The 26,820-nt window shown below is 42.5% G+C and overlaps 1 protein-coding gene across 5 annotated transcripts in view; it reads right to left on the bottom strand.

Annotated features, from left to right (window-relative positions):
* The window catches only part of DENND5B (DENN domain containing 5B), a 118,950-nt gene that overhangs the window by 34,889 nt on the left and 57,241 nt on the right, over window positions 1–26,820 (bottom strand). For 4 of the 5 annotated variants that reach the window (XM_040595267.1, XM_040595265.1, XM_040595266.1 and 1 more), the window contains 5 exons: window positions 22,381–23,047; window positions 9,808–9,995; window positions 5,845–6,381; window positions 4,262–4,493; window positions 2,011–2,161 (listed from right to left, as the gene is read on the bottom strand). In XM_040595267.1, coding sequence (XP_040451201.1) covers window positions 2,011–2,161; window positions 4,262–4,493; window positions 5,845–6,381; window positions 9,808–9,995; window positions 22,381–23,047 — 1,775 coding nt within the window. Of the gene's footprint in view, window positions 1–2,010; window positions 2,162–3,369; window positions 3,457–4,261; window positions 4,494–5,844; window positions 6,382–9,807; window positions 9,996–22,380; window positions 23,048–26,820 lie in introns of all 5 variants that reach the window. The other variant, XM_040595268.1, reaches the window with a different exon arrangement.

Genomic DNA, 26,820 nt, shown 5'->3' on the forward strand with positions numbered 1-26,820 from the left:
TAACTTTATGAACACACAAAACAGCTACATCTGAAGTGCCTGGGAACGTAGCTAAAATGTTCTCTTCCCCCCTACGCAAAGGCCCAGTCCCATATGCAAGTATAACATATTGCCAAGAAGCACACACTAGGAAAAGCAAATTAATGGAATGCTATACTTCCACTGATTTTTGTGATCAAAAGAATTATGCTGTATTTGCAGAGAGCATGAAAAGGCTATCTGTTTTATACGTGGGTGTAAATTCAGCAGAATTAGACGTCTAAATGAGACAGAAAGGAAGTCCTCTCAGCTGCTCACATAAAAAGCCAGAAAGCAGAAAGATATAAACAGATGGTCTTGAGATTTTCCAATTACAGACCTTTTTGGCAATATACAGCTGGAGGTATTCCAAGCATTTGTCACTTTGACACCGCTTTGTGGTAAGTAATAGGATTCTGGTACTTACAAATTCTGAAACATGCTGCAATTTGAAGACCAAATCCAGCTATTGAAATCAAAATTATCACTCAAGGAGTTAAAAGCCACATTTTAGAATAGGTACCACTCTAACAGAAGCATCTCAAATGGCATAAAGAAAACTATTTTTAATTTGATGCTTATTCATAGATTCACTAAGATTCTGCAATAGAGCCAGAGGATATCAGCAACTTTGAGCAGGCTGGGCATGATCACACTGCTGCTGATGCTAAAACTGAAACCTGTCAGAAGGATAAGAGGCAGACTGCTAAACACAGCATCCCAGAAGATGAAGAAATCCTCCATCCTTCAGGGAAGCATTAACTGTAAACTTTTGTCTTCTGTTTGCAAGAACACTGCAAACCACGGAACTTTGAAATACACGTTCTTCCTTTTGGTTGGGTTTTTTAAATTTCTTTTAAAGAACTGCAATTCTTCAAACATTCAATGCTTAAGGATGTCTTATTTTGTCATTTGCAAGTCTTATTGCTAGTAGGTTATTAAAAAGGGATTAGTTAGCACTGGGATGCACAAAATGTGTATAAATAGAATTGAGTGGGCACCTCATACAGGAGCTGAGAGCAGTGTGTGTGCGTGCACATGTCTAAAATGAGAGCTAGCTTTAGCATTTGGACAATTGGAGCTCTTGGAACTCTCAGATTTATCTGTGTTCCCACATTTTGACCTACCACAGCAGCTAGCAGTGAGGACTTGAGATAATAATTTCATGAAGTAGCAATCACTGATGCACAAACCTTCCATTTTTGAAGGGGAGAACCCCCCCACCCCCAATCCTGTTTTTTGGGGGGAAGAAATTAAAAAGTAACTTACAGCACTTAGTTTATATTATAACTGTATAAAAGCATAGTGTTAGTACTCCAGGTTCTCATTTCACATTAGGTAAATTAACTATGTAATGACATGCTCAATCCTACAGCTATAGGTATTACTACCTTCATATTGAAGTGCACTACAGAACCTTATCAGACTCAGAAGAGAAACCCAGGTACAGAACCACATACTTTCCACCCTCACCAAGCTATTCTTCCAGGTTATTCCAATGTGAAAACTGAAAGAGAGCTATAAAAATGATTGTGTTATATAATAAAAGCTAAGAAAAGAGAGGAACAGAGTAGGCATAACTTCGTTACGCACAATGATGTGGAGATTTCAATACCAAAATTTGTTTCAGAATCTGAATTTTGGCTCAGGTTTCCAGATTATCCTGTTCAGTGCAAAACAGGGAAGAAATTAATTTTAGATTTATTATGGCAATGATACAACTATAAATACATACAAAAAGATGCAATACTCACACTCAATGGAAAACATTACTGAGGAATCTTCCCAAAACCAGTCCTAATGCTTTCTAACATAATGAAAAACATGGCTATAAATTAAAAAATTGCAGCCCATACAAACCAGGAATGGAAAGAGTTGCTAGGGTTTATTAGACTGGTTAGGAGCCATCCAAACTTAGGACTTCTGTCCAATGATGTGAATCTTTACACGAGAAACCTGCCTTCAAATGTAGAAAATAAAACCTGGGCTTACTTGTTATTGGTGGGTCCCGTTGCCAAGACATCCGATTGCAACTTCGGGAAAAATCCTTGTTCGTATTTCCCCTGGCCAATCTTCATATCAAGTAAGTGTGGGTGGATAGCTGTGTGATCAATCTTCATGAGCCGCTGCTCGATGGATTGGGCTGCAAGTTACAGTCACAGGTGATCACCTGCGTTAGCGATACATCTGAAGACATATGCTGTGACAACAGAAGCGGTCATGCTCCTATCCCTGAAAACACTCTAAAAAGTTCAATAGTGACTAGTGACTTTAGATTCAGAAAACTGTCACTTACAGAAGTGAGGAAACATCTGTGCTGTTGTTTTGTTATTTTGCTTTTAGTTTCTTCACCCAACACAACTAGCACTGGCACAAGCACGTTAGCTGTTAAGCAAGCAGGTATTTACAGAAGCCTACGAGATGCATTATGAGTTAACAAGAGCAGTGCAATCTTTCCCTGCAATTCAGTGTTTGGTTTTAACCCTCCTTCAGCAGACTGGAGACCTCTGAGGCCAGCTGCAACTCTGTGGGGTCGGGCACCTCACTTTGCCCCAGGCACATCTCCCTGGGCAGACCCATAGGGGTGATACCCGAGTTTTTGCAAATAGCTGGCACCTATTATAATGGTCCTCCACCTGAAATTAGATATGCCATTACGGGATGACAGGCCTTCAAAAACCATAGCTAACTGTGGCAAGGCCTGAGCAGCACCAGGAAGATGAACAGATGCTTGGAAACAGGGGACGCTATGGCAAGACCGGAGAGGGCTCCCCAGGAATCTCGGCTCCGCTGAGATAATGTGGTTCAGTCATTTGCTACAAGGACCTGAGGATTTCATCTCAGATCTCGAGCAGGATGAAAATAAAATCTGTCACCCTCTCAACATTGAGTCAGATGCACTGTGAGGGGAAGGGGAAAGGAGGTGTATGGGGGAAATCAGCACTTATTAGCAACTTAAATATTCAATTTTTTGAATTAAAAATTCAATCCATTACTGGGCAGGCCCATTCTTTTCAGCATATCACAAGTGAATAAATATGCAAAATGCAGAAACTAAATCCATTTTTCATTTGTCAAGAACAACACAGAACTCATTTCCTGTTTTAGAAAACTGTGATGGGAATGAAACTGTTACAAGATTTACATATACTACCACCAGAAACTAAGCAGCTTTCCCCTCTAAAGAAGCAAATAACTTCACAGGCTTTTATTTTGGAGAAAAGGACCAGGCAGTGTGGGGTCAGAGGGTTTGAAGGGTTCTGAAAATAGAAGGTTAAACAAACAGGTGCTGGATCAGTGCTAGGGTCACATATAGTGTGAATGGGAAATACGAAGTAAAATTGATATTACTATCAGTTTGCTGCTTTTCACAAGATAGAAAATGAGGTTCCGGTGCCACAATATCTACCAAAACTAGACGCTGAATAGACAGCCGACCTGCAAATTAGAATTGGTTTTAGATAGAAAAAGTTAAGCAGACACAGGATTTTTATTTCTGCCATATTTGTATCAAGTAAAACACTCTGAAGGAATTAAACAAAAAAAAGCCATGAGAAATGTGTTTGCCCCAGTTCATTAATATGTGTCCCAACAAATTTAAGAATATAATTTCCCTGTATTGCTTGGAAATGAAACAAATACTTGAACAGTAAGGAACTCAAGTATAATTTGAAAATGCCTCCTGTGACTGTAATGGAAAAAAATCCAAATCTTCAGTACACGGCGTTCATTAACTCTGAGCAACTATTGCTGGAGCTACTAAATATGCCACACAGGATTATGTCCTCAGCATCCCCCGCTGCTCTAACCAAATGACATAAGGCAAAAAAAGGTCTTTTTACGGGAAGCGGGAGGCAAGGCCAGTGGAGCAGACACTAGGGCTCAGCTCCTCAGTGTGGCTGGCGGTGGTCCCACCACCACAGTGCAGGAAAGCTCTCCTGGCAATGGAAGAGGAGCTGCCTGAAATGAGAAATGGTGAGCGAGCCCAGCTCTGTGGTTTGGTTTGTGTTTATTAAAGGCACTAGCCTAGGAGAGCTCGAAGGGAAGGTAAAGGCACCTGCTGGTTTTGGTGTTTAAAAGCATACTGAAGTTTTTGCCTAGGGAAAATAAGGACACTGCTGAGTCCTCCTCAGGTAGCTCTGGGGCTTCCTCACCAGCTGCAGTGCTCAGATGACTGAGGGCCTATATTTCTTTGCGGCTGACATTGTTCTTTTGAATATTTTACTAGCCTGTCCGAACGTACCTGCTTCTTTCAAAGTGCTGCATTTCTGATAGTTGGATGTCCGCAGTGCAGGGGCCCTTACATTATACAGCCTTATTTTCTCAATTCGGGAGTCAAAAACTCGCAGAAAAGGGTCCTTCTCTTCCCACTGGGAGATTATCTTATTGTCTATGAAGGTTGCGAACATCTGTGTTTCGATGAAGTGTGAAAGGAATGGGAGGTAAGGCTCAGGTTGGTCCGAAAGGAAGGAAGCCTGAAATACAGAACAGCTCATTAGTGCCACGTTCCCACCCGACATTGACACAATGAGCCATCCTTTGGCAGAGAACCGACCCAGCAGCCAGCAGGAAGGCTTGGGCAAGGCTTCCCCACCACAAAAACAGCTCTCAGAGAGATGTGAATCTGTCTATGAAGGGGCCTGGTTTGGGGGTCGCGTATTTGGTCCACAACTGTGAGAAATAAGCAGTCGGGAAGGGTTTGTGACAGCTACGGTAAAGGGAAAATGAAGTTACTGTGCTGCCAGCTTTTTCAAAGTAGCCTAGCAGCTACCGCCTGCAGGAACAAGCCCCGTGTAACCCACAGCAGACCACCACCACGTGTGCCCACTTGGGACTTCTGGTCTGCGCATCCCTGCTGGGGACTGGATTGCTTATTAAGGTGTCATACACAAAGGGGTGTACAGTGCTCTTCAGCTAATGCTCTTTTGTGAAATTACTCAGGGCAATTAGTAATGAATTTCCAATTTAAACTGAGTGTGTGCCTAAGTCTCTAACTGAGCTTTGGAAACCCTAACCTTAACAGCCCATTTCATTGTAAAAGTACTAGCAGAGATTGCCTAAATGACCCCTTCCTGTTGAATGCTGCACAGCTCGGTGCCTGAATACAAACATGACCAATAAAAGGGATGGCAGCATTTTTTTTATCTGACTCAGATCAATATTTACTCTGTTTCTGACTCTTCATCCTTCTACCATTCTTGTTAGAGAAGGACTTGTATCTGAAAAAGCTGATGGCTAAGAATGCTATCTACTTTGCAGAGTCACTTGGAAATAATAACTGTGCAAGCATCTCAACATTTCTCATTCCTTTTCTAGCCTACAGTCTCTATTTCCCCATTTATAATTTCAGCTTCCTTTTCATGGGACTCCTCTGCCATAACGATGTGATAGCCTTCTGCAGAATAATACTAGCCATTAACAAAAAGTTCTATTGTGATATTAGGAAACAAGAAAAACCAGATTTATGTTTTGACTTATGTGTGCACCTCTCGTCTCAGCAAACAAAAAAGAAAAGAAAGTAAAAAAAAGTCACTTTCCATTGCTATCCTTCCCCCAAACCCACGGGAGAACCCTCACCAGCTAGGCAGAAGCCAGCCAGCTTGGTTCGTACAAGCCAGGTTGGCTCTGACCACCTTGGTGGATCTGCATCAATTTACTTTGGCAGGTGATCTGACCCTGCCAAATCAAAATGGACAAATCTCTCAGTGAGGCAGACGAAGAACGGTGGATTAAAGAGTACCTAGGCTACATATATGTAATATAGCCATTCTCCCTCCCTCCCAAAAGCACTTTCAGATGGAAAAATGAATAGGCAGCTATCTTTACTTTGTCAAAGTTTTGCATTTGTTCCCTGTTTGTGAGCCATGACTCCATATCGGGGGCAGCCTGAATGACGAAAGCCTCGTAGTCTGCAAACATCTGTGTGAAGCGGTTGGCGAAAACCTCACGGAGCTGCACATTCAGTTTGTAGTCCCTCAGTTCCACCTCCTCACATGGCAACTTCCCATCCTTATCCTTCTCCACGAGGGGAGCCGTGATGGTCATTTTTTCCATTGTCACGCCCGTTCTTTTGGCGAGGGCCTGTAAGCGGGCGATCGTCTCGTTGCCTTTCAGCAGCTCGTACATGTTGAAGGCATTGCTGGGGATGTTCCCATTCTTCTTGTCATTCACCAAGTCACTAAGAACCAGGTTCTTGAGTTTGGTGGCACTGTTGCTGCAGTGCAGGTTGCCCTCTGGTGGGATCCCAAACTGCAGGAGAACCTCAGAGATTTCCTGGATAAACTCCAGCTTGTTGGGGAACTGGGGGAACTCCTCTGGTAGTTCGATGAAATGGTTATCGATGTCTACAAAGCACAAATTTGCCTGAAATACAAAGAAAAAAATCAACATGGACGCTCAGCACTGAATTGGCTCCTCTGCTAAGTAGTCCTATTTTCCTAGGGTGTTTCCAGACAGAAGGGTAAGACTTTACAGGAGACTTTAACTGTGTTGACTAGCCTATGACATTTCAGACTTCAGTAAAGCTGAGGGCAATGATTTAATGAATAAATCAAGCCTCCTGCTCTCTCCTGTTTCCCCAGGACTTGCAAATCCTCAGCTTCCCACTACAAAGATTTGATATCCCCTCCCAGACCAGCCAAGGACACACCAGCAAGCAGGATGTGCAGCACCACTTCTCAGCCCACGTAAGTACTGTTTGTGTGAATTACTGCATTTCAAGGGCATGTTTATTTTACCAGGATCCAACTGCAAGAAGCCTCTGTAGCCATACTATCAAGGAACGAGATGTTCAGTGAGAAAGATGACACTGTTACAAGCAAAACCACAAAAGAGGGTCCCATGCAAGTCCTTTGGGATCATGTCTGAGCATAGCTTGTCCACTGGAGGTTAACCCTACTCCCCCTTACCCCTCGTTTCTGTGGAGGCTTTTAATCTTGGCAATTCCTCTGCCCGAGATTTAAACAGCGTGCTCTTAGACAGCTTTGCTATGAATGGAGATGGATCTCAGCCCATGAGATTAAAGCTAAGTGAAGACATGAATCTAGCAGAGCAGATACTTTTACTAAGAAATAGTCAATGGGAGGGTGGAAGAATCCTACATAAAAATTAATTACACTGCAAATGCACCCTCAGGAATAATAGCAGCATGAAAAACAGTAATCGATCTTTTCTGAACCACGGCTTACATCTGAAATTCACTCTCTGAGTGCACTGTGCTGAATAAAATCTTAAACCAGGTCAGATTCCCAAGGTGCTGAGCCCTGACAGGTTTTACCCTGGCATAAAGCTGCAGAACAGGAGATGCAGAAATCCACAGGGCAGCAGCAGCGCCAGCAGCAGCAGCAGGTCTTTGTTAGCCTGACTTGGCCATCAGCACAACTCCTCTGCCTTCTCCAAGGCACTTTTACTGTTTTCTACTTCTTACCAAACACGACGTTTTTGTCACCAAACCAACTAATCTTCAGAATATGCTAACAGAAAGGACTTTTCCTCCTTTTCTGAGGAGGTTATTTTTCAGCAGAACAATATATTCCACAGCAAACACTGTTATCGGATGTTTCAGGGACGTTTGACATGAATCACCTTTCACATAGATACTTTAAAGGGTATTAGGACTCATTTAGTTAAGCAGAAATGTCCCTTCAGCTCACTTTTTCACAATAAATTTGGACTGTACAAAGAAAAGCATTTCTTCATAAAAACCAATTTGCTTTACTTAACCATACAGCTATTAAAGAGTTGTGCTATGTGTTGGTACGGTTCTTTAGCTCAAGGACTGTCTTCTTATCTATCAATATTTCATTTCAAAGGCTTTTTAATTTCAGCTCTGCATATCATTTACAAAATTTGAAAAATGAGATTGCGATTCAAAAAAACCCTTGGGGAATTGGTCTCACTTCTCTCTTCAAAAACATCTGATGATTAAAGTTAATGCAGAGAGATTAGTAACCTTAAGACAGCATGATGGCCAGTTGTTAGAATTTTTATCTCTAACAAACAAATGGTTTATATTTAGAGCAAGAGCTTGAAAAGCTAGCCCCTGGCCTGAACAATAAAGGAACGCTAAAGCAAGCAGTGCTTCATCACTGCTTGCACATTGAAGGATATTCTGGTTTTAATTGTCTATAGGAATTTGAGATTCAAGATCTTCCTGGTTCAATACCCCTTCTTTCTTTCCCTCACCCACAGTTACTGGACCTGTGCTGTTCATAAATGCTGATATTTTTAACTTGTTTGTTAAACATCATAATGGGAGGGGGGCCAATTTCCACCCTACTATTCCTTTTCCCTCACTGGTGATACTGAATTTGTTATTTCAGTGATGCTGCAAGCCTATTGCATTAAAATCTTAATTTAAGGAAAGTGACAGCTTAATCTGCTAACTAAAAGCATGTGACTAATAATTTTAAAAATCACAGTAATTACACAATATTAGCATGGTTTAACTGAAAAGCGTAGCTAGGTACCAGCTTTGTTTCCACACCAATGCAAATTTCATACAATTAATTTCATGTGATTGGGCCATTGCATTCATGAGGTAAGACCTGATTTGCACTGTTACATGCCACCGAGGCTAAGAATCAGTCACCTCCACCTAACACTTCAAATAGATCTCTTTTAAAAACTGTGTTATCCTTGCCCTGTGTTTACCCTTCCCCTTCCACATACCAACTCCTGCTCCTGCATACTCTCCTCTGCTGCTGCTCCCACCTGCCTTCTGTCAGAGCACCTATTTGCAAGCCTTCGGGACTCTGCCTCCAGGAGAGGTCTCCAGATGGAGCTGAGCACGGTGCTGCCACTGTCACGAGATGTTACAGCCATACAAACAGTTATTCTTAGGGTTCCCACGGATTTTAAGAAGAAAGCCAAGTTAAAAAGCATGGCATGCTCAAGAGACAGGTCCAGCCACCATCTCAAGTGCAGACAGGCTAGCCATAGCCCAAAGACTTTGCAATACAGAGAGTGGTCAGTGGTCAGGTTAAAACGCGAAGCAGTTCTAATCATCTTGGTCAAATTTTGAGGGGAAAAGCTTCCATTTCATTCTCTAACACCAGTGATTTTAAGACCTAGATTAGGACAACATTGCTTTCCCTTTTTTCTCTGTGGAAAGAATTGATAGACCAGGAAAAGTTTTCCCTTCCCATTGCACAGGACAGAAGATCTTCAAAAGACTATCATTGGAGTGAGTCAATATTTTGAAAGTACACATGCGTGTATGCCTCTAAGTGGTTTGCAGGCACAGTATTAACGCAAATCTGGTTCGTTTGAGGCCAGGATGCTGGTCTAGTAATAAGACCTCAACCCAGCAAGGAACACACAGGCTCACCCGAGGGTGAGATGAGGCTGGAGGGATGGGGCACGCTTCTCAGCTGCAGCAGGAGGATGGGGACAGGTGACACCATCTAACAACTGCACCTGAGATCCGGATTCACAGGGACCATCCCCAAATGAAATGTTCTTTAGTTCTGTCAATAGGACTGTGACACTCACAAAAGGTTAACAAAACCTGGTGAAGCATGTGATGCAGGGAAAGCAGAGAAACTTTCAGCATCACAGCAAGAAGCAGGAGAAGCATTTAGAAATCTAGATAATTAGCGGTACTCATTAAAGTCAGAAATGGGCCAAGAAGGGCTTCGGAGACCTCCTCTGCTCTCTCACTCCTCCTGGCAAGCGGTCTTCACAGTGCCACAAAAGCCTCCTAACACCAGGCATGGCACTTTCCAGCAGACATTCACGAAAATATTAGTAACGTGTTCCAGAGTAACAACCCCAAAGGTGGAGACTGACCTCCTGAGGCAGCTCCAGCTTGGAGCGGTCGGTTCCCTCCTTGGACTGCAGCCCCATCAGGTAGGGAACAGGAGCATCCAGAAAATGCAGGAGAGAGGCAGGAAGGATGGGGACATAGACATGCTGCCACTGAAAAGGGAACAGCAGCGTTGTAATCCCCTCTGCCACCGTCATCAGACGCTGATAATCTAGACAAGGAGAAAGAGAGAGAGACACAAAATTATCTTTCTGTGTTTTGCTTTTGAAATCTGGTTGGTAAGGACATCAGTGACAAAACAAGACAGAATCCATGTTTATACAGTAAGATGTTTTTTTGAAAATAAGACAGTATTTAAAAACCTTAAACATTATTTAATTTATCAAAACTCATTACCCTTAGGAAGAAACTGCTGAGCATAAATATTCATATCTTATCTAGGTCTATTTCATTATTAAATTAATTTATTAAAAGGATACCAAAAGTTCTCTCTATAGTGCAGATAATAATAGCATAAAAAGCATGTATTTTTCCAAGGAAAAGGAGAAGAAAGAAGTGAACATCAAGGAAACACTGTGGTTTCTTGCTTGCTCCTGCCTGTCTGCTTCTGCTCCACTTGCTAATACTCCTAAGGTTGAGTGTACTTTTCAAAAGACTCTTCTTGGCCACATTATCAGCAGAAGTTTACACTCCCTAAGTGTTTAAAACCACTGCTTTTAAATAAAATCCAAACAGAAGCCTAACAGAAATCCAGTTCTCAAAAATATTCTGTATAGCTAGCGTATTTATATTGCATTATTTTCCCAAATTTGTATTTAATTCACTAGTTCATTGCTTTGCAATGTTTTTCTTCAAGTAAACAGATCATGCATTATTTTTTAAATTAAAATTTAATTTGATCCAGCTGAGCTGCAAGAATATTTCAGAGTTTGGATAAGAGCAAATTGTTTCTCAAATATGCAGCTGGCACGATGCAATACCACATCCAAGTTATTAATATAAATGAGGAAATCAAAATTTGAGAACACAAGTTTTTTAAAACAAAAAACTAAAAAAAAACCACAAAACACAAGTTGGTATTAAAGAGATGGCCATTCCTACAGTGAATCTCGAACTGCAGACAATCCGTCACAAAACAGGTAAAGACTGCTACTGCTGGGTGATTGCTGCTGGTGAATGTGAAACCAGACGATTGCTTCTACTCCACACTAGAACAGCTTTTGCATTAATAACAATGCCCCCCAAATTTCTAAGAACATGGAAGTACTTAAACCCAAACTCCTTGGGAATCTAAATTTATCATGAAGAAGCAGCACATCTCATTTAACGGTAAAGACAGGAACACCAAAGCACAAGTTCTTAAGTGGCTTTGAACTTGCATGAGGTGCGGAGTCAGTTCGATTCCCATCCTGGGCCCCCACGACTTGTGAAAGCTTCTTTTTGCTGTTTGCAAATGGACTTGCTCCCCCAGCTTCAGTGCACAGTTACATCACCAGTAAGCAGCACGAGTGGCAGCAGGGATGTCTCCTCTATGGCTGTACCCAAACCCAGTTCTCCTCAGTGCCAGGCAAGTCTCACAAGCTTTGGCTTGAGCAACCAAAAGATTTTCACTCTCACCAAGGCCAGACCCAGATCCTTGGTAACACTTGGGTTGTTGCTCATCCCTCCTAGCCCCTCTGCCCCACTCCATGAAATTAAAGATATATGTATGAACGCTCTAGTTATGAGCCAGGTCAGAAGGTTTTTTTCCTTTAACCCCACTGACCGCTTCTGCCTGTGTAGGAATCCAGCCTGGTCCGCCCTGTCTCCTGAACAAGCCAGCCTGATACCCTGGCAGACATCAGTAACAGCAAAAGCACTGTCATCTGACGCTGCTCAGCTATTAAGAGGTCACTGGGAAGATGCACTTGAATAAATATGCAAATTAAAACAACAAATTGCATAACCCGTTCTCCTTCTTGCTAGCAACTCTCTGTGGAAAACCCACCTCGATCTGCAGAAGGTCAGCCAGCAGGGCAAAAATATTTTTCATCTTGTCTTACTAATAGCTACTCACTCAATCTTCAACATGATTTTCATGCATACAAGTCAGTCTCAAGGTTACACCTCAAAACCATTCCCAGCTACAGATCAGCTATTTATGAATCTCTCCCTATGCAACGGTCTATAATTATACACATCCATTGGCTGTCATGTTGAGGAGCACTTATACAAACTCACTTACAATACCTACTAGTGAAGCTTTGGTGTCTGAAAACTTTAAAGGTTAAAAAAACCTCAAAGTACAAAAGGTAGCATGTCTTAGTATGTGTGAGACAATTTCAAAGTCTGTTCTGATCTACACAGCCATGTAAAATAACAGGTCTTCACAGCATAGTTGCAAGTACCTTTTAGGATAAGGGATATTCGACTCTTAAAATCCACGCTGACTTTTTTTGATGCTGATAGTATTTAACATGGTCACTAGTGCAAGTTTTGTAATTAATTTACTATGAGGAAAGCTGTTTTTAAAAATAACCAAATTAATTGTTACCATCTAGCAATGCTTGTTAGCCATTAGCAGAGAGAAAAAACACATATGTAACCAGCAGTTTTCACTGAAGAGAAGGATGTTCCCAGGTTCCTCCAGAAAAATCTGGAAATTGTTCTTTTGATATTTGTATAATGAAGGAAGAAGCTCTGTTACTTACTTTTTATTTACTTTCAAGCCTGTACAAGGTTAGACACCTATTCTGTAAGGCATAAAGTCTTTGATGGAGAGATTTTTTGAAGGAAGCTTATGTGGTTACTGAGGACAGAAACAAGGAATTTCTCCATTTCCCCAAACCAGAGAGAGAAAAACCAGAGGCAGAACACAAAACCAGGACTGAAGGAAAGAACGGAAGGGGATGGAAAAGCCAGGGTTTGTGCAGACTGTGTATGCCTGCAACAAGGGAAACAGCACTTCCAGATTCTATCCCACCATCACTATTGGACTTTGGTAACTACCTCCAACTGCAAGCCAAGTTTTGCTTGTAATATTATGAATGACAGGCCTGGTCAGCATGAGTTTAGGAAAGGCAGATCCTGCTTGAAAAACCTGATCACCTTCTATGATAAGGCAACCTGTCTAGTGAATGAGGGAAAGGCTGTGGATGTTGTCTACCTAGAGCTTAGTAAAGGTTTTGACACTGTGTCCCACAGCATTCTCCTGGAGAAACCTGGATGCTCATGGTTTGGATGGGTGTACTTCATGCTGGGTAAAAACCTGGCTGGGTGGCTGGACCCCAAGAGTGGTGGTGGACAGAGTTAAATTCAGTTGGCAGAGAGCCACAAGCGGTGTTCCCCAGGGCTCAGTATTGGGGCCAGTCCTGTTTGATATCTTTATCGACGATCTGGACACAGAGATCAAGTGCACCCTCAGTAAGTTTGCAGATCACACCAAGTTGGGTGGCAGTGTTGATCTGCTGGGGGGCAGGCAAGCTCTGCAGAGGGATCTGGACAGGCTGGACTGATGGGCCGAGGCCAATTGTATGAGGTTCAACAAGGCTCCGTGCCGGGTCCTGCACCTGGGTCACACCAGCCCCACACAGCGCCACAGGCTGGGGCAGAGAGGCTGGAAAGTGCCTGGTGGGAAAGGACCTGGGGCTGTTGGTCAACAGCCAGCTGAACATGAGCCAGCAGTGTGCCCAGGTGGCCAAGAAGGCCAACAGCATCCTGGCTTGTATCAGAAACAGCGTGGCCAGCAGGACAAGGGAAGGGATTGTCCCCCTGTACTCGGCCCTGGTGAGGCTGCTCCTCAAATCCTGTGTTCAGCATTGGGGCCCTCACATCAAGAAAGACATTGAGGTGCTGGAGTGTGTCCAGAGAAGGGCAATGAAGCTGGTGAAGGGTCTGGAGGCTTATAAGAAGCAGCTGAGGAAACCAGGGTTGTTTAGCCTGGAGAGGAGGCTCCAAGGGGGACCTTATTGCTCTCTACAACTACCTGAAAGGAGGCTGTAGGCAGGTGGGAGTATTGGTCTCTTTTCCCAGATAACAAATGACCGGACAAGAGGAAATGGCCTCAAGTTGCACCAGGGGAGGTTTAGATTGGATATTAGGAAAAAACTCTTCCCTGAAAGGGTAGTCAAGCATTGGGACAGGCTGCCCAGGGAGGTGGTTGAGTCTCCATGCCTGGAAGTGTTTAAAAAACGTGTAGATGTGACATGTAAGGACATGGTTTAGTGGTGGACTTGGCAGTGCTACGTCAATAGTTGGACTTGGTGATCTTAAAGGTCTTTTCCAACCTAAAAGATTCTATGATTCTTTGTGTACAGAGTTAAATCTCTGATTTTACACAGGACATTTTCAAAGAGAAACTGCTCAAGGATGATAATCCGAGGGTAAAGTGGCCCCTACAGCTTCTACTGCAACTGCTTAGCTGAATTTGGCATGGGTCTGTCTCTCAAACATAACCTTCTCCCAAACTGAAGAAGGCAACAAAGTTGAGTTCAAAGGCTCTGGATCCAGCCCTTTTTTCTGGCCAGCATCTGCCAGGGGTCCTTGGCTAAATCCCTGCATCTCACTTGCCTGTGCAGGACAAGTAATCGCAGTGGGGACCCACTCCGCCACAGGTCAGCTGTTCTGCCGCAAGAGCACCATGCTTCAGCCGTGCTTTACAAAAGTCTGGTAATATTCACATGGCTCACAAGATACAATGTAATGTTTAAAATGCAAACCCTGAGAGATTCCTGTATAATTACGAATCACTATTTTGTGCTGGAGAAGGCAAAGGTTTCAGCATTTGAACGTCGGTTCACTATGTTCTTCTGAAAGAGGACAACATTTGACAAATATTTGTCTTGATGCTGATTCTCCATAATACAATAACAAGACAATAACCAAACAGCACAGTGTTACAACAGGTACTCTGCATGCAGAAATATCTCCCCCAAAGAGCTTAAAGTCCAAACAAAGACAGTGACTGAGAAACAAAATAATCCTTCTCCTTTCATTTTAAGGGCCAGGGTATAGAAGCTCTGATGTGTTAAGCAATTCACAAAGCTCAAGAAAAAAAATTACTTTTCCCACTACAAAGGAGTCTGATATCTCAAAATCCTTCCCATGCTGCAGCAAAGTGAAACCAAGATACTTTGAGAAAGGAGAAGGACATCAATGTTATCCCTGCCCAGAACAGCTAAAACCTCCCTCATTCAGGTGCTACCTCCAAAACACGTTCAAATCTTTGGTCATAATCAAACAGAAGAGAATTTCACCTGGGACCTTCTCAGCAAATGCCCAATCACAGGATTATGTTAGTGTAAGGCGTGTGTTAGAGCACACACACACACTCATTCAAAGCAGAACCCATGCTCTTGCTGTGATCGGTGCACTGTTACTCTAGTTTCAACACACCCAGCCGTCCTGGTGAAAGAATAATTTGGCAGCTTTGCAACTCTCTGTTCCAGTAACCTACCAAAAGGTAAGGTAGAAATCCTACCACTGAGCTGGAGTCTCAGCCTGGATCTTCTAAATCCAGTACAATGCTTTAAAAATTAAGACTGTGCTTCCTCTTTCTTTTCTTTGTTATGTCCTGCTTTATATAGGGTTTGAAAGCACTTGGAAGGATTTGAAAAGATGAGTTACCTGGACACGACTTCCTTTCCTCTACTGTTTTTTGAACATGCATAAAGTATAACAGCAGCTTTGCAAAGCCACGTTTTTAAATATGTATCCTGGAAGATGATAATCAGATGATGTTTTCAAAGAGTATCTTATCAAAAGGAACAAAACAATTCTAAACAATAGCTTTAAACAAAGCAAAGCCATCAACAGAGAAAACCAAATAAATAAAAATAATCAATGACCCTTCGTGAATAAGAGCTAATTCTTCAGAGGGAAACACCTGAACCAGCTTTAAAACATTCTTATGACTAATTGTTTTTCCACACGCTACCTCTTCAGCCAAAGTATCATAAGCAACTGCTGTTCAACTGCCACTTTTTGTAACAACATATGGATTAGCTGAGCCAGGTATATTGGAAAAACTGGAAAATAGAAATTAGTATTTTGCTGTCAGCTCTGAGTGTGAGTCAGGAATGGTGCACAACAATTATGAGACCTGTCTAGGGGCTTGGTACCTTCAGATCTGTCATGTTTATATATAGCATACTGCAGATGAAAGAGGGAATCTGAAATTCACATTTGAGACAAAAATTGTTTATGAGAGCAAAGGTTTTCAAATCAGGTCTCAATAGCTCCACAGAAGAAACACATATAAGCGTTGCAGACTTCAAAGCACCCTGGAAGTTTCCATCTCTCATCTGGTTTGTATACCAGCAGTTGCAATGACTGACAAGCCAGACCAGGAGATTTTCAAGAAACGTTCAGATAAAATGCACAAAAATCCTTCAGGAAATGCTTATAGAACTCACCTTGTACCAGTGCTGCCTTCAGGCAACAAGGACAGGGTGGTGACGTGGGGTTGTAAGCAGCAGATCATCCTGAGGGAACAACCCATGGCATCTCAACACCCTTTATCCCCAACAGAAGAGTGGATTTACCAGTGAGTGACAGAGCACGGGTTACAAGTTAGAAGCAGAATGGCAGTTTATGCAAATCTCAAAACAGATTTCTAAAACACGATGATCAAGGCGAGGCAGCATCTAATTGCCTGAATGAAGAATTAGCCTCTCAGACTGGGGGTCAGCTCTGGCCCAAAGGAAACATCCTAAGGCTGATATTCACTGGGGCCAGTTCTTCCCATTTTCCCTTGTTGGCAAATGCTTAATGGAAAAAAATCCCTTCTACTTCAATAAATTTCCATTTATACAATTTATCTGTGTCACAGCCTGCCATCAGTGGTTCAGCATAAATTAGTTTACGATTAAGAGCAACCTTAAGTATTAATTCCCAGGAAAACTTCAATTAGCTCCCATTACCGTCATGCTTAAGCCTCCAGGAGCAGGGTAAAAGCCTGTGACAAAGCTGACAGCGTGGCAGCAGGACAGATGGAAATGCCCCTGATGACACAAGCAGCCCTTTGCTCACCCCTATGGCTGCTGGGGCAGAGCAGCCTCCGCAGTGGGCAGCAGCCCTGCACCAGGGCAGTGAGGTGGCGGGGAGGGCACAGACCCCGGCGGGCAGCAGCTTTGCTCAAGACCGTTTCTGACTGCCATGTTGTTTACCTGACATTTGCCACGATTGGAACGTAAAGGTCTAATTTAACTTTCTTCTCCCTGTTCTTAAAAGGTACACATGTTTTATAATGGAAAATAATAAAATCCAATCAAAATAATTGGAGAGGTGATGGAGGGGGTGTGTGCATGCATGCATAGTGTTAAAAGCAGTTGCCCAATCTTCCTCCACACTGCGAATACAAACAGGAGCGGGGCTGTGGTACAGACTTGTACTAGCTCCTTCTCCTTGTTTCCAGATGTTTTAAAAATTTGACTTTTCAGGCCATACTGACTTCATTTAACAAAACTGAGCAACTTGAAATTAAAAAACGGGTTTGCCTTTTCACCTAAGTTTAAAATAAAAAGAGTGTATTTGATTCTCTGATTATTCTATCCAATTACTTGTCTCATTTCCAGAGGAACACACACTGCGGTTTCCTCTGACTGTGGTGCTGTTGAGGCCCTAAACCCAGGTCTCTTTCGTATATAGACACATTTCGTCACCACACAAATGCCATAGCTTCCCATTGGTTTTGATGAATACTAGCATGGGGGGCAACTATTTAAATAACAAGCAGAACAGAAGTTTTCTATGTAACTATGTGGTGTAAAAATATTTCAAAAGGCAAATACATCATGAATGTATTCATTTTAAAAAATATCCCCCAAAACAGACTTTGCAAGAAAGATCTTTCAGACACTATCTTTTTCTAGGCGATGACTATAGAGATGCATACTCATTTGTATTATAATTTCTAAGATTGAAAAACAAAAATGCAAAGAATATTTCAGTCTTTGAGAAGCAATTATTCAAGGCCTTTGAAAAACAACCTGGTAAATTCTCAAAATTATAATGAGTAGAAACAGCCTAAGCTTTAAGAAGTTTATCTTTGTCTCACCCACACATTCCTTCTCATGTTTAAATCCCTAGAAAGGCAGACGTACAAAACGGATTGCCAAGGTTTCCGCAGAGCCCACAGTTGAATTCATCTCCCTGCAGCAGACATCCTTGGATCCTTGGGAAACTGTAGCAGCTATCACAGAGCAGACACTGCTGGAAGCCCGGACATTCACGATACCCGCACACCTTCGTGGACACATGGGAGAGCTGTGCTCTGACTAAAATAAAGGGCATTTGCAAGAGTATTGCAAAGACTGCACCCTGCAGAATAGCAGGGGAAAAGTATCTAATTGCTCCCCGGGGTTTTCAAAGCCTCAGTGTTAAAATCTGGCCCTATTTAAACTCAAAAGTATTGTCTATATGCAGGAAGATGTAACCTGAAGCCACCGGAGTTCTGCTTCTAGTGCTTTCAGGTACAGTTTTCTGTGTCACCTTTGCAGGCCAAATTCAGCACTTAGAGCAGTCTATCACATTTACACACCAACAGAGATTTTGATTAACTCCCTGGAAGTCCACACTGTCTCCATGACCAGTAAAGGGCTTGTCTTTTCAGCCTTGCCATTTAGGCACAAGCACGGGTCCCTGCCAGTTACCCAGCCGTCCTTGCCTTGTCCCGCGTTCTGCCCTAACGCTGCCGCTGCACTGTTCGCTGCTCCCAAGCTGCAAAGATGTTTCACAGCTTCAGACTGAAATGCTTTGATCATAGTGGCTTTTGCCCCAGAAGGACACAATTATCCACACCAACAGTTCCCCAGCTGTGGTTTCTAAAGTCACAGTGAGAGCTCTGTAGCACCAGGCTGCTTTAAAGTTTAAACTGTAAACTTGAGAGAAATAGAGGATTAAGGAATTTGCCTGCAGTCCAACACACTTGGGAGCGAAGCAGCTTAAAAATGAGCTCAAAAAATGCGCTCATGATTCTTTTATGTCAGTCTCTCCACCCCTCTGCTTGACCACCACCGCTGCAAAGTGAAGTTACGGTCCACTACAAGCCCTGCCTTCCCCCAGGTGACGGGACACCACTCACCCGTAAACACCATGAACAGAGCAACCAGGTACCCAAAGCTGACTGTAGCAGCCATGGTACAAACAGCTACTCACTGGTCCTGTCCCCACCACACAGCTGTGCCAGATACTCTCCCATCATGCTGGGAACACGTCCAGGGCAAGCTGGATCAAGTCACCCAACGCCTTCACCTCCTCATTTAAATGTCTTTGTTCAGGCTGCTGGAAACGTTATGCCTCAGCTACAGGGTTAAAAATAAACTTTTTCATCATCAACTCCTAGTTCATTAGAGAAAAGACACTCTAGAAAAGCCAGTACAGTGTCTATGCCACCTTCCTGCCAGCCCTTTGCTGCTGTTATCACCAGCTAGGTGGAAGTCCACCTGACCACCATCCTTCCTGCAGGCAGCCTGCTGCCTGTGCTTGGCTATAAAGTTAAGAACTAAAGCCATTTGACCAGTTGTTCCCAGTGTTTGCAGTTTTCATTTCCTCTCAGCTCTTTCTTGGCCACAAAAAGTGATCTGCCTTTAGCAGACAGATGTTTAATGAGAAGTTCAAAGTTCTCAGCAGAGAGCCAGCAGGCTCATTGTATCATCAGGGTTGTGCGGCAATTTATATTGTCACTCAACTTTCCAAAATAAGTCTTTATTCTTTAAAAAGAGGAACAAAATTTCTGGCAAGCCTGAATGAAAAGCTTCCTTCCAAGAGGGCTAGGAGAACCACAGAAAAGTCAGCTTACATTTCCCATACATGTTATTAGCAGCCTCTCATGGAAATAGTTTGGTGAACTGAAGCAGGTTTTGTTCCAGTGCTCTCATTTCTTGGGTACTGTAACATTTCTGGGAATTCTGACTTTGGGTGAATAATGTTTTGCTTGAAATTGCACCCTGTGATCACAAGACCATCTTTAAATTCTTGTTGAGTTTGGGAAGGCTGCAGCAAGCCCAGGCCACTGGAAACACAGTCCAGTGAGTCCATCCTCTTAAAAGCAGAAAGGAAAGGAAGGACACATTTGCAAAATCTTCTCGTCTCCATTACTTCGCAACAAGAGGTACGTAAGCCAAAAACTTCTAAACTTTTTGCCTTGACAGAACTTGGGAGCTTTTCTCCCTGACAGATCTCAAAGCTTAGGGAGGAGATTTCCAGTAGTAGCTAGGCTGGTTCTGTCTCAAATAGGAAAAGAGCTGCTTTGCTTTCTTTTAGGAATTGCAAGACTAAATTTAAAAGAAGCTGCAGTGCACAATTAGCCAAGCACTCAGCTATCAGGATGTGCCAAAAATGAGGCTTTGCACTTGACCTCCACTCCACATTCCTCACCTCTGGGAACCAGCATTATGAAGCTATTTACATAATCACAGAATTTCCCTAATACAACTGTATGCTTTTCCCCATGTGCCATCAAGTTGTGTCTACATTAGATAGGAAAGTAAAGGTCATGTCAAGGACATCCCTAGATTCACCAATAATAGAGCGAGAGGGAAAAAATATCTGAATTTTGGAGGGCAGAGACGATTAATTATCACAATCTCATTTTTCTTAAAAAAAACCTCAAACAAACCACATTGAAAACAAACAAGTAAACCCTTAAATTATAGCCAGTAACTGGAAGAAAAACACTTATTTATCTAACTTCTCGTGGCACTAAAAACTGAGTCATAATTACTTAGTGGATATTTTGTATCTGTCTCAAGGACTATTACAGAAGTAATGCATATGCAGGTTGCTCTCCATCTGCACAAAATATTAACAAGATGTAATCTGACAAGCAGATTTTTCCTAATGCTACTAGCTTACGGTAAAAAAAAAAAACCAACAAAACCCAAAAAACCTCAGTTTTCAGCGAGTTCATAAGCAGGGACCAGGGTGGGAATGATGAGCAGGGATGGGAGGCATTTCAGTGGTGTTGCTGCTTAATCTTGAACCTGCTGTCAAGTGGCAAAGGCAGCATGATTCAAACTGAGGAAGAAGGGAGTAAGCACACATACACAGAAGCAGAAGGGAGGAGAAAAGCAGCCTAATCAAAACTAACAGCAGGATTTCTGCTCATACTTCAAACCAAGAGCAGATAAAGCCCTTTATTTTGGGCTCTTGAAAGCAAACCCCCAGAGTCCACGTGGAGAAGTGCTCTGCAAAGAACTAGCAATCCTTTGAATTCAGTTATTTGCAGAAGAAATACCCTCCATCCACCTCCCTGAACATTTTCCCCCATTCTCAGTCATTTATTCATTATTATTACTATTACACACTTACTGACCTTTTCTTTTCTATGACAAACCCAAGCATTCACTTTTGGAGCCTAAAGGTTTGTTACCCATACTCATTTTAGACAACTTCCCATCCTCTCCGCTCCATTTCAAGCTGTTTGTTGCTTGAATCACATCTCTTCAGAAGTCCAGGTATTCAGCACTTTTTCTTCTTTTTGTTAAAAGGTATGTGTACCTCCTGGCTTCATGTTGTTCACCCTCATCTGATGAGACCACCCCACATCACTCCCACTGTTTCCTGAAGGCACATTTTACTAATTCAGGGTCAGCATCACAGAAGCCATTGGGGAACCCAGATAATACGGACAGGCATCCAATGAGATGTAGAGGAACTTGCAAAAAGTCTGGACAACCCTTTGAAAGTCAGCAGGAAACTGAAATTGACTTGTTTGGGCACTCTGGTGCATTGCAACATTTGCAGCGCATGCCTTTTGGTACCCAAATATCACCAGGGCCTGACCCACAGCAACCAATATCATGTAGGAAACATAATAGGGGTGTAAAACTGGGTGTAGGCCCAGTGCTATGCCAAGATTCCCCAAACTCGTAGCAGAGTATTGCACTGTTGCAGGAAGACACAAACAGAAGGGAAAACGTACAGGCCAGATTTTCAAAAGCTCGCTGGCATACTTCAACGTGGACAGCCTTGTGCAGGCAGCTCCTGCCAACGTAGCTAGCGTTTGCCAACTGCAGTCTTAAGTGTCTCAAAAAGAAGTACAGCATACTTGTCAGAAGAGTTCCCAAATCTCTCAAGCAGGACTATGAGGGATGCCCTGTAACTCCACTCAGTTCCAACCCAGCATCAAAACTTCAGCTTCTAAGTGCTAAAAAACTCTCAGTGCTTTAACCAGAACATATAGATCATACAGATGGCAGGAAATTTCAAACTTCAATATGCTGCTGAAATCTCAAAAAGAAAGTATCAAGTGTGTCTTCTGCAAGATGTATTACTTTCTGCTGGCATTTTTGCAGAAGATAGGATTAGTTTCATGCTGTCTTGCAGCATGATCAAGGGCAATGTAAGGATAATAATTAAGTGAATTCTATTGCTAGCTGTCACAAGTGATAAATACAATGCATAATTAAACAAGCAGCACCAAGACTGCCTGAAGGAAACAATTATTTAGTGTTTCCAGTAGGACAGACTCATTTCTCTCACATTTTTTCATTACATCCTCAGATTTCACAAACCTGCTGAAAATCAACAGCTTTACATTAGCTCCTGTGGCTGCAGCTGCCCAGGAACTGCCCACTGGGAACAGACCCAATGTGCATCGTCAGACGAGTGCCCACCTTGTGAGTACAGAAGGATCTGCATCTCCAGAAGAACACAGGTGAAAACTTGGACAAGGTTCTCCAGGCCCAGCAGCTCGAAGACCTCCCGCAGTGGGTAGTCAGAGAGCGGCAGCTCGTTGGGCCCAGGTCTCTGGCAAATGATGGGCTCGTAGACCCCATAAAACTTCAAGGACCTCCCCGGGGGGGGCAGGGGCACCTCATAGAGGATATTGTGGATGTAGCTCTCCAGGGGCAGAGGCGGTGGCTGCTGGGAGGTCACCGCCTTATACAGCTGGATCAGGAACTTCTTGCAGGCTTGCATGAAGGGCAGAGGGGTGATGAGGCATATGCATTTGGAGACGTACAGTGTGTCTCTGCTGATGTCGTAGGAGTTGTACCGCTGGAGCTTGGCGAGGGATGTGGCATCGCCCTCGTCGATGCTGCTGGCCAGCGAGTCCATGCTGCACGAGGAGGAGGCGCAGACGCTGCTGTATTGCTCTGCGTTGTGCATCTGGTAGAGCGTTTGCATGGCTGTGCAGATCTGCTTGCTTGTGACCTCCTCATAGAATGTGAGCACAAACCCGTACGTACGAGAGCCATCTTCTCTGGTGATGATGAACGAATGGAGCTGTGGATCTCTGTTATCTGCCTGTGTCCTGAAAGACAGCCCTTTGGGCATACATAGCTAAAAAAAAGAGAAAAGAAATAGATATAGTTATCTAAGCTACAATTTTATTTTGCTACTTTTGCTGTACAGACACATTCTTTTTTTCCACATCATAACAAGCCATTTATCTTTAAACATAATTCCCCTGAAAAGTAGCCCAAAAGCATACAGCCTAAGACTGACACTGCTTAAAAGAAGAGGTAGACATGACTGAAGAAATGAAAACAGCCTCCAAAATGAGCTATCTATTAAATCATTACAACTCCTTTTCATTACTTTGTGAAATTATCTTCACTACTGAATAGTATGCATCTCATTTACTTAAGCATCATATAAAAACATCCAGTTTTATTGTCATTCACATGTATTGTGCCCATCGTACTCTAAAATCAGAGAGCTAAGGAAGCATCTTATACCACTGATCAAATTACACAGACTTCTTGAAATTCTTTGATCTTCCCTTATTTTCTTAAAAGAAAAAACCCAACTGACTGACAGCTATTACATGTACTTTCTTCCTTAAGTGCTACAAAATAGTTTAGATTGGAAGAAGAGGGCAGGGGGGTCCACGAAGGGAAACAGACAGAAGCTATGAAAGCCTAGTTTTTGATTTACCACTCAGCAAAATCCTTTGCAGTGATTCTACTACACTGTGTGTTTCTCTGAAACATAGCCCTAGCGATAACTCGAGGCATTTTTCCAGGCATTCCTCAGGAATTCTATCATCCATCTAATACAAAATCACAAACATCCAGCAAAACTTGTTTGAATGTACATCAGCATAAAACTCCTCATGTTCTAGCTAAATCAGTATGTTTGTAAATTAAGAACTACAGCTTCCTTTGTACCTTCCATCTGAAGAAATAAAAGGAAAGAAGAGAGGGAGAGCCTTCAAAGTGCTCCTCCTGTTCCAAAACACTATATCAGAAGCTCACTTTCCCAAGGGATATGAACCTACACATGACTGAGTGCATCTCCTAATGTCTTACCTTGACCAGGAGTAAATTCTTCTGATGGTGGAAGAGGACAAGAGAAATAATTCTATATTTTCAGGCAAACCCTACCCTGGACTTCACCAGTGCACTTTGCAGAAATCATTCGCCAGCCTGATAAAGCTGCTACCAGCCCAGCTGGGATTTGGGCAAGTGGTCCAGGCTCACTTCACAACATGCTAGCATGCCCCTAAGTTATCTAGGACAACTCTTAAAGGTGTTGCTCTAAAAGGTAATGTATTGGGAAATAAGAAGCCTGGAGTTGGTAGAAGTATTTAATTCAGTTGATGGGCTTTGCTGATGTAAACCATGAAACTGCAGCTTGAACCATTTTTGAACAACAGCCACGTTTTCATTCAAAAGATTTATAGTGTTTATTGAGGCATCAACAGCAGTGCCACGGTTAAGGCTTCTCTAATAAAGTATATAGTAAAAAAATCCTTGTTTCACTCTTTATTTAAATTTACTCTGCAAAATAAATATGTCTTAACCTCATTTTTTGGCTGGCTTGCTTAATAAAAACTTATTTCAAGAGTGTGGGCTTTCAATGGTTGCTATAGTCTTATCAAATCCAATCAGGCCAAAATTATAGGTTTTAATCTCAACACTATCAAAGATTATATTTTCTTCACTTTACAGAAAAATACCCAGATAAGCAAATTATATGTACTGGTACAATCAAGAACGGATAAGCATCAGGGAAATTCAGACCAGCTGAGAGTTTCAGAAGGCTGTTTTGCATACGTTTCCTCCCAAGTCTTAATTACTACTCCCTCACCCTTTATATACTGAGTATAAACACACAAAGGGACACGCATCTGTTAAGTTTCAGCCACAGTTCCACATATGCAGAGTATTGACATTTTAAAACCCTGGCTGCAACACCCTGGCACAGAGACTGCCACTGTTGTTAGAACTACAAAAGGACACAGGAAAAGGCAGAGAAAGAAGGAAGATGGGAAAGCACCCAGGCAGGGAAAAGCGACCAAGAGTCACTTAAGAAACTAAGATCAAAAGGAAGGGTCTGTGTTCATTTTCCAGCAATACAGAAAGCTTCAGATTTGCAGTTAATGCATGAAAACTTTCATCTTAGTGCCTTAGACATCAATCACTTCCCATCTCGTCTGTGTTTGTCATACACCCCACAGGAGAGTGTTGGGGAAGAGCAGCCTGGGACACGTTACATGTCTGAAAGCTTTGCCTGCTGGTGAAGCTGGCTGGCTAACGGCAAGGCGGCAGTCAGTTCACCTTTATTGTATCTTTATATAAAAGCATACTACCCAACAGTACTGCTCAAATGACAAGATTCTGGTTTCCAGAGCACTTTTTTTTAAACATATCCATCAGCAGAAAAATGTGGAATTAAGCCATACTTGCAATAAGGCTTATAATCAACATGGTTTGTGAAAATAAAGGGAAGCTGCACAAAGACAGACAAAGATGTCAGCTAATCCATACCCCATCTCTAGAACTGATAGGTAGGAGGTATTTTTATCTTTTCCTAAACATGGAGGCAGGACACACACACAGACACACACTCTGTAGTCTCTCCCTCCCTCCTCCCCTCAGCCATCACCAGTTGCAGGTACTTCTGAACCAAAGGTCCCCTCTGGACCACTGCCCATTAGCACTGGTTCATCTCCTCTCCATTAGATCCTCTATTTCACTTTTGAAGCCCCCGGATATTTTTCATGTTCACAACATGCCATGGCAGCAAGCACCATACCCAAAATGCACCATGGGTGAGGGGGTGGCAAGAAAGATGCTTTTGTTTGTACTAAAGCCTGCTCCTTCAAATTACCCTGAGGAACCTTTAATTCTTTCATTTGAGTACAAGATGTGAAATGAACAATGCTACCTTGGACTTCAAAAATACAGGCTAAGATTTATACGCTTCGATGAACCAGAGGGCTAAAATAGGAGGTTTATTTCCTAAAACTTGCACTTTCCTCTCTACTGAGAAATTAATTTTGGTACAACATATTACTTGCAGAATGACCACAGAAGATAGTATGTGACATTAGGCAGGGATAATCACAAAAAGCAGTGTGGGGGGAAGAAATACTTCCCTATTAAAGAGAACTCTGTATTTTGATACATATTTTGAAAAAGAGGGAAAACACAACTTGTAGGCAGCATGATTGCCTGGGACTTCAGGGGGTTATTTTTAAAGTGACAGGATGGTTTCAGAAGGCAATTGAAATTCCTTAGGCATCCAGCAAAGCCAGAGTTCTCACAAGTTAACGTTCAAGGATTTATGCATTTTCTTCTCTGAGGAAAATTGCTTCTGGAAGCTCACATAAAGCAAACACATAGGCAGAACTAATACAGCAAGGCAAGATCAGAAAGGCCAATAATTGCCTCAAGGGATTCTGCGGAGGTGGATATTACTTTAAATGATGTTTCAGATCAAAACAATAAAGAAGTTTTCCAAAAGATGATTTAAAAGACCATTAAATACTGCTGCTGTTAGTAAATGCTTTTTTTTTTTTTCCCTCCAAGACACACTGCAAATGAAAGATGTGTTCTTCAGCTATATGGTTTCAGCTGAATGCAGCTCAGTTCAATTATTTTATTTTAATAGGTCTCCTGCAGTTTTTAGTATTCTATTTTTGTCCTGTATGATCACATTTCATGAATACTAGACATTTTCAGCTGTAATGTAAGAGACATATAATGCAGCAATTCCAGCTATAACCTCTTGCTGCCCTATTCCTGCTGCGCACCCCTCATTGCTTCTCCTCTGAGCACCCCCACTTCAAAGGCAGAGCTAAAAGGCATGAGTAGCCTTGGTAGCAG

Source organism: Falco naumanni, chromosome 5 (genome assembly GCF_017639655.2).
Source record: "Falco naumanni isolate bFalNau1 chromosome 5, bFalNau1.pat, whole genome shotgun sequence".
NCBI lineage: Eukaryota > Metazoa > Chordata > Aves > Falconiformes > Falconidae > Falco > Falco naumanni.